We start from the raw sequence: 9006 nt of genomic DNA, 5'->3' as shown, positions 1-9006 counted from the left end.
AACTACTTTTGTAGTTGACCTTTGAACTTACATGCTTTTCAGGCTAGGTTCTAGATCTTAGCATAAGAGTCTTCCGTTCTAAGCTCATTCCTTTGGTGACGGTTCGTGCGTTCAAGTTCAGGAGCTCCGAAGACCTTATTGCTATTCCAGTTCAAGTTCTGTTCTGAAAGACATTTGTTCTGTCTTATGAACATTGCCTAATCCAATTTTGATTATAAGCTGTAATAACGTTGTACTTTTGTTCTAGACTTAATTATGATTTGTAACGACATTGTACTCTTGATCTTTGATTAATCGTAATGGCTGTGTTGAACTTGTACTGTGAGCATTTGTACTTGTCCGTGCATCCCGTATATTCCGCTTTAGCGGGGTGTTACAAGCTTGCTGGATTATTTTGGGCTGATGAGATTGCGAGACAGAATTACATAGAATTTGGAGATATCATCTCATTCGATGCCACATACAGAACTAACAGGTACTTTTGTTTTATTATACATTTGTTAATAATTTTTTTTCACTTGTCTTATACACTAAGTTTATAAAATTACACATGGGAAAGCAATGAAACAGTGATATTAAGTGAAGTATAAATTTGATTTACTCATGCACTAAGTTGTTCAAGTTACACATGTGTAACTGACATAACCAGCAGTATAGCTTTATTTACTCATGCGTAACTAATAGATTGTTTAAAGTTTGTGTACATTAATTAACTAACTATATGAAACCTACAATTTCAGGTACAATATGATATTCGTACCTTTTACAGCCATAGACAACCACAAGAAGACAGTTTCTATTGGAGCAGGAATGATAATCAACGAAACAGCGGAATCTTATGAATGGTTACTGAGGGCATTCTTAGGTGCATTTGTTGAACAACCTAGGATGGTTGTGACTGACCAAGATGTATCAATGAAGAAGGCAATTGCAACAGTTTTCCCAGATTCACGACATAGACTGTGTATGTGGCATATAACTCAAAAGCTATCTTCAAAAGTTAGCAAAAGGATTTTTGAAAACACTGATTTCAAAAAGAAATTTAACCAAATTGTTTGGGATGTATCAATAAGTCCAGAAAGGTTTGAGAGGAAATGGAAAGAGATAACGAAAGAGTTTAACTTGGAAGATGATGCATGGTTTAAACACATGTATGAGATAAGAAACTCATGGATACCAGCATACTTTCGAGAATTGGCAATGCCAGGTCTAATGAGAACGACTTCTCGATCTGAAAGTGAGAACTCTTTTTTTAAGAATTTCACAAACCCTTATGCCACATTGGTACATTTTATGATGTCTTATGAATCTGCAATGGAGAGGCAAGGATATAGATTGGAAATTTTAGATCATCAATCACACAACAAGAAGCCAAGAATTATGACTGCATTGAATTTTGAAAGGCAGGCTTCCAAGTTGTACACACGGACAATATTTCTGTTGGTTCAAGAAGAGATAAAACAATGTCTTTATAATTGTTCTCAGATAAGTGTTTCTAATGAAGGAAGTAATGAAGTAATTATTATTAAAGAGAACAGAGAGATCAACAAGAAACCAGAGAAAAAACCTCCAAGAAATAAGAAAAGAAAAGAATATGAGGATGAAGATATTGTTGAAGATATAGTAACTGTGCACGAAGAAGACCCCGAAGATGGAATTAAGGAATCAACAAAAAATGCAAAACGACATACTGCTTGCACATCTGGAACTACAACTCTGAAAATGATATACACATTTAAGGTGCATCAATATCTAAAAATATTTATTAATATATTGTTTTTTATTTACTTGTTAATTAGGCTGATTTACTATTTTTTTCTTTTAAGGTTTTACTCAACAAAGATGAAGATACTATTAAATGCAGTTGCTTAACTTTTGAACGTTATGGATTCTTATGTCGGCACATATTTTGTATGAAGCAAATGATATTCAAGAAATTCCAGAAAAATACATTCTTAGAAGGTGGAGAAAGGATTTAATACCACCAGGAATGCGTACAAGAAGAAAAAGGTTCGGTGAGTCGAGTGAAAAATGTGACAAGCTTGCTAATGAGTTGCATTTCATTGTAGAGAATTGTGTCAGCATATTATCAAAAGATATACCAAAACTTTCTGATTTTGTTAAGACAGTTAGAGAATTGAAAGACAAGATTGAAGATAATGTTTCAACTTCCAGAACAAAGAAAACAAAGGAAGTTATTCTGGATTTCCTAGGTGTTCAACAGCCTGAAACAAGGGAAGTTGAAAATCCTGCAGTTGTATGTTATAAGGGGAGTCATTCAGATTCAAGTTTGAAAAGTTCAAAGGAAATCGCAATGGAAGAGCACGCCAAGCCAAAGAGAAAATGTGCAAATTGTGGCTTAATGACGAATCATGACAAAAGAAACTGTGCAAAGAAGAAACTAGAAGAAGAAAAGGCTAAAGCGATTGCAGAAACTCTTCAAAGATTTAAAAAGAAGTAAAATAAATTGAGTTGATTATTTGTCTGAGATATTGTTTTTGGATTGTTTTGAAAGAGTTTATTTATTTGTCTGAAATATTGGTTTATTTACTTGAAATGAAGTTTGACGACTTTCAGATATCAACGAAAGGCTCATTCAAAAAAGTGGAATGTGTTGGGTATTCTGTTTTCACTTTGCAGCAAGTTAAATGTGTGCTTTGAATTCCTGAATATTATGTGAATTTCTGAGTATTATAGAATTTCGAATATTCTGGGAATTTCATAAATATGTGCTCTCTGTAACAACAAGTGTAATAAATGTATCAGTTTCTGGAAACATATCTTGCGCATGTAACCATCTCTAGGTGAATTGTAGGTGTTGTTGCTATCCAAAAGCCTTTGGCTAAATAAATTGGAAACATTAGTGTACAGGATTACAACAAAACTATTTAGATAAAGGTTAGTTGTACAGGATTACAACCAAACTATTTAGATATGTATGGACCTTAAATTAAAGTAGATTATGGAAAAAGCCAACAAACTGATACAGGTAACCAATTGTTTTTATGCAACAAGTGTTTTTGGTCGTTATATACATGTAAATTACTGACATAGGCATGTAAACTTTTTTATAGATACAATTTTGAAATGATGAACCACATTAGGATAATTTTTATAGATACAATTTTGAAAAAAATTCAAATAATAAATAAAGTAAATTGAGAAACTACTTATGCATTTACTCTATCTACTTTGCCATTTCAAATTATCAATGTAAATTGTTTAATTGCATTTACTAAAAAAGAAATGTATCTATATAGACATTAGAACTTAGACACATTACAAACAAGTCTTTGATAATATAATTAAAACTTAGACATTAGAAACTCAAAATAATCAAAATAAGTCCTACATGATTACAACCCATTTATTCTTAACATGAAGAAAGTAAAACTTAAAACAGATGACCATCTAAGTTTGAGTAAACATTCTAAATTATTATGATATATCCAACATTCTAAGCTAATGACATATTATTAGCTTTGTTCCTCAAAAATACAACCATTTTCTTCTTGTTTTCAATTAAAGCTTCTTGATGCTTAAACTTGTACAACTTTTCATTAAATTCGATATGCTTTTCTCTCATTTTGATATTGAACATGTGAGTCAAGTTCGCCTTCTTTTCAAGAAATTCGTTGTCCATAGGAACCATCAACCTAAAGAAAAGTGAAGAAAACAAATATAAATTTGTTAATGTAATAGATTATGAATAATTAAATAGAAAAATTAAAAAATTAAAAAAATACACCTTGACATTAAATCATTAAAACCATTTTAAAGCAACACAACTTCATTTCGAATTTGCTCCATCTCTTGCAAATGCATAGCACAAGAATCTTTTGCTTTATTTATTGCTTTCATTTCCTTATCAAAAATTTTGTTATAAACATCATCAGAACTAATATAGATGTTACTATTTCCTAAAACTATTTTTCGAGAAGTTGGATTTGGAAGTATCATGGAAGAAGAGTTTTGGGTATCCATATTGGTAGAGCAACAAATGGAAAAATATTTGTTTTTATAATTTCCTTCATAGTTTCTATTTTAACTATAAAATACATTAAATTAAAGCAAAAAAATACATCCCTAACAAGTTAAAAAAATAGATAAAGACAATATTTGCTAAGATATTAAAGTTACACATGTGTAAGTAATGTAAGTTACACATGTGTAAGTTAAATAATTCTCTGTTCTGGGGAGTCATTGAATATTTCATATGTAACTTACACGTGAGTAATTTATACAAATACTCTGGGTACTCATTTATATCCTATAAGTTAGAAAAGTGTTCTACAAATACACTCCAGTTGTGTTCAGGAATAGTAAAAAATATGAAATTCTTATAATGAAGTGTGTTGCAAAAAACCTTGAACAATTACCTATTTTAACAGTTACCTATTTTAACCCTAGACTACATTAACTCTAGACTACATTAACAAGAATTTTGATAGTAACAAAATAACAAAAGATTGATTTACTTACCTGAGAGATTATAAGGAACAATTACTTTCATAGTTGCTTCAATCCTTTTATTTATTTCTTGAGATGCCTTTTTATAAAGGAGTTTTCTGTTAAACTCTGGAATCTTGTAGTAATCTTTAAACTCTTTTGGAAAGACACCACACTTCTCATTGACATTTGATGTCAGAATCTTCGTAAGATATTTTTTTCTTAAATTCAACAACTGATCTCGTAGATATATCCCTTCACTTACATCTTCGTTGACAAAACCACAATTGAAGTCAAACACATCATTTCCATTGTACATTTCCATATGTCTCATTGCAAAGATTCCAGAGTCATTGATGTTATTCTTTTGGGTTTTCCAATTCATTTTGATAATTTTTTCTTTGACATTTGACAAAGTCAATACTTTTCCTTCCATAGCAAAGGTTGACTCAACAAATCCTTTCTGAAAAATGTTAAAATGTAAATGAATAATTTAAAAAAAAAAGAGTTAATGTAGCTTTCAAGGTTCTATACTAGCTTTACAAAAGAATAAGACAACTCCTTACAAGTTCTACTATTAAGCTGTTAATTTTGAATAACTGCGTATAAAAGTAATAAATATTTGTTATGAAGTCAATGCGTTTTTCTCACAAGAGGGCTGAGCTTTAAGTAATGTGGATTTTAACAGTTAACCTTTTGGCTAAATGGGTCGGTTGGGTAATCTGCTATTTTAAGTAACGTCGATTTAAACAGTCAACCTTTTGTGATATTTGAAAGTTGAATATAAGAGAAAATGTAAATTTGTTTTTATTAACCTATCAAAACTTCATTCTTATTACTTTCAACCCGTATAAATAGAAAGTGGTATTGATTTGAACCATTCAAAATCACTACCCCCCTTGCATTATGGTTAAAGAAATAGCAAGTTATCTGTTGTTCACAAAAGAAACTGTGAAGAACATATAAAGAACATATAAAGCAAGAAATTGTCATACCAACTTCATTAGGGAAACACCATAAATCTGCTCAATGTTATCTGTTGCATGATATTTGTTGTCCAAGATATGGATTTCCAAATTTTTGATATTGAATACGACAACATAATATGCATCATCAGACACCATCGGAAAAAACAGCTGTTTAAGAATAATAATGTATCAATGTACGACAAATACCAAATGAAACTTTAAATTTAATTCAGGAAAAATAATTACGAAATCAATATCTTTGATATCTTTTATTTGTGAACTCTGCATAGCTTCCAAAACTCTAATGGAGAACGTTTGTAGCAACACAACATGATCGTCAAATTGTAGAGACTGATCCGTGTATCATATCAGGAGACTTTTTTGAAAAGTATAATAAGAAAGATAAATAAGGTTAATGCATTATACAAGAAATATTACAAATAAGAATGAATGTAACGAACTTACCATTACATTTGTAGGGCAAAACAATCGGCAAGGTTGTTTTTGATCTGTTTTCATCTCTTCATAATTCAAAACCATAACCCATGCATCAATTACTCCAGTAATGATCATATGCCCAGGATACAATGTTTCAAAGATAACTCTGGAATACTCAAACTGTTTATACTTGAAGATGATTTCACTGACAAAATAAGTTTGTGATAGTTTAATATAATGAAGTAATATAATTAAATCGTAAAAAAAATAGAATATGATAACTAATATAACTGATAATTTATGCAAATAAGAAACTAGATTTTAAACGTTATCTCATAAACTTATTATCTTGATTAGAGTTTAATTATCGCAGATTATTGAACTTAGTAACATGTAACACCCCGAGCTAGGCTTGAAGTGCACTGAAAAGCATGACACAAGATGGAATTATCGTAGAACGAGACTATATGAATATAAAAGGATTCCGTGAACCCAACAATTAGTTTTCAATGTCACAAAAGCATAAGGAGCATACAACCATCAAGAGTTTACAAAACAATATCAAAAGATGGCTCATGATCCTAAGCGAGGTCCCATCAACGGGTAATGAATCACGGATCCATGGTCATAGTCCAACTCCTAGCAATGAAATCAAGCTCTTGGATTCTCTTGGTTACCTGAAAAGTGTACTAAACAATGTCAACACTAGTTTGGTGAGTTCGTAGGAATGAAGGAACAAGAACACGTACCAATGCCACCCATCACATAAAGAAACATAAAGAACAAGAATTTAGACTTCAATTAAGTATCTAACGTGACCAATGGTCAAACACTTGCACACAATGTCCCTCAATTGTTCTCATGTCATCCATAATTGTCATCAAATACGTATCGTACCCGTTTAATGTCATCAAGCACTAAAATGCCCGTTTGTATTGTCATCATGCCCCTCCTTGTATTCATTGCACATAAATTGATCATCCATGACCATCATTGTCCACACATAACCAAACGCCGTGTGTATATACTTCGTATGATACTACTTTTGAAAGGCCCTTGATGTTTATATATAGGGTCACCTGCAGCCTTCCCACCACATCTCCAACCTTTCAAAGGCATTATCATCCTTCATATATACCCAACTATCCTAAACAAACTCATCATACATACACAAGTAACCATACAACGAATCACATATTTGCATGTCTACAAAACCATCACACAACATGTACATCACAAATGTCATCGCACACGAAGTACACTTTTCAGCCCGACTCTTAAAAGAGTAAGGGAAAGCTACGAAAACTCACCTTGCTCAGCAAAAGAGGCTAATATCAAATTAAGATGAGATTATAAGTGATCAACTTGCTCCACGCACCTACAACCTAAGAACGTATTCAATATATGCATTATTAGCCAAAACGAAGCTTTAACTAGGTTCTTAGCTAGGTCTCATGGCTTGGAAAGGCTTCCGGGACTCGACAAGGTCACTAGGGGGGTTATATAATAATTTAGAATCAAGTTGAAGTCGTCCCAAGGTTGTCTTGTCCTCAAACAAAAGTTATACGTTTATGTAGTTTATGTTAATGCCTCGAATTAGGTTCCAAAAATGACGCTCGACTTTGAACGACTCGTTTGTGATGTACAGGGCACCAATAAAGTCTTAAGAGTACATTCCGGAAAGGTCGGGACGATCCTAGGACATTAGGAAGGAAGCTAGGAATCAACTAGGTGAAACTGGGCCCATTGCGTCGTATCAAGTGGACTGCGTCGCAGTCTTGATGTCGAGAATTCTGCTGCTTCGCAGCTTCATTAAACTGCGTCGCAGTCAACCCAGATCAGCACCAACATCAGATTTACGAGCCAAACGCCCCCAAAACACCCATTTAGACCCCATAGTCGACCAAGGAGGATCTAGGACTCGATTTCAAGCTTGAATCCACACATTTGGACATAAACAAACTCAAATGAACACAACCCATTCCAAGATTTCATTTCAAAACATCAAATCTAGTTCCAAATTAGTTTTAACCCATTACAAACCCTAATTCGACCCTTGGCTCAATTTGAGACCCAAATTTACTAGAAACCAACTAGAGACAAGTTAATAAACATAAAATGATGATTATGAGATGAGTTTCACTTACCAAAACCTCTACAATAGCTCAAATCCGAATTTGACCTAATTGAAACTTAGTCTTGCACTTTGAAACTTTAAATTTTTGATATGATGTTTAGATGAGGAAGAAGTAAATTATTCTTACATTAAATTGCCTTGAACAACCATAGATGGTGAATTAAATTAGAGAGGGAGTGAGTTTGAGTGTATTCAGTGAGGTGGGAGAGAAATGATAAGAGAAATGAATGAATGGATGAAGAGATGAATGGGTAGGGATAGGGTTGCGTTATCTTGGACGGGTCATGGGTTGGGTACAACCCATGGATAGGATCCATATTCATTTACTAGTTAAAGTTAAAGGTTATCTAAATGAAATCGATTAGCACCAACTAATGACCTCGACTAGTACATAACTCCCGAATCGAACAATAAGTTGACCCATATGAACACATTGCACCCAATTGGACCTCATATTGCACTAGAACATATATTGATTAACTAATACTTAGTCAAATATACACATAATCAAAGAGTCAAGAATCACAATGGTTACATAACATGTTGCAAAATTTGTAAGGACACTTCCCACAACTGATTCAATATACACTAAGCCCATTTATTTCTCTAAGCCACAAACTAAAGCAACCAGATAGCATTTTAACTACCTGCATAAAGAAAGCAGAATGGCTATTTAACCTGAAAAGAACTGTTGATAGACAAAACAAAACCGTATCAACATACTAACCACATAACAAAGAATAACAAAGAGTAATGATTTGACATGTAGGGAGGTGTATGCAATTGCTTATTATTCAGCTTATTTTCGGGTTTTTTAGGTAGATAAGCAATAAGATTCACTCTTTCTGTAACTACTTATCTGCTTATACTAGAATGAGTATGCTCCTTATTATAAGTAGGTAGATACCTCAATTTTTTTAAACAAAAAGCACTTGTATATAAGGAATCTAAATAACCCTGTAGTTATACAATGCTTTTGATAGAATGTAGTTAAACAATGACTTTATGAAATAA

The 9006-nt window shown here is 32.5% G+C and overlaps 1 protein-coding gene across 1 annotated transcript; it reads left to right on the top strand.

Annotated features, from left to right (window-relative positions):
• The first annotated feature begins 299 nt into the window (after positions 1-299).
• On the top strand, positions 300-2461 carry LOC122583298 (protein FAR-RED ELONGATED HYPOCOTYL 3-like). The gene is made up of 4 exons (XM_043755718.1): positions 300-475; positions 741-1740; positions 1800-1863; positions 1920-2461. The coding sequence occupies exons 1-4, from the start codon at positions 300-302 to the stop codon at positions 2459-2461; spliced, it is 1782 nt and encodes a 593-aa protein (XP_043611653.1).
• Positions 2462-9006: the final 6545 nt, after the last annotated feature.

Source organism: Erigeron canadensis, chromosome 9 (assembly GCF_010389155.1).
Source record: "Erigeron canadensis isolate Cc75 chromosome 9, C_canadensis_v1, whole genome shotgun sequence".
Classification (NCBI taxonomy): domain Eukaryota; kingdom Viridiplantae; phylum Streptophyta; class Magnoliopsida; order Asterales; family Asteraceae; genus Erigeron; species Erigeron canadensis.
This window is presented reverse-complemented; position numbering and strand designations above follow the sequence as displayed.

Coding starts and splice junctions, on each gene's coding strand:
- LOC122583298 (XM_043755718.1), top strand. CDS start 300: ATGGCTGTGTTGAACTTGTACTGTGAGCATTTGTACTTGTCCGTGCAT. Junction 1,741..1,799: donor AAATGATATACACATTTAAG/GTGCATCAATAT, acceptor CTTGTTAATTAG/GCTGATTTACTATTTTTTTC. Junction 1,864..1,919: donor TGAAGATACTATTAAATGCA/GTTGCTTAACTT, acceptor TTTTGTATGAAG/CAAATGATATTCAAGAAATT.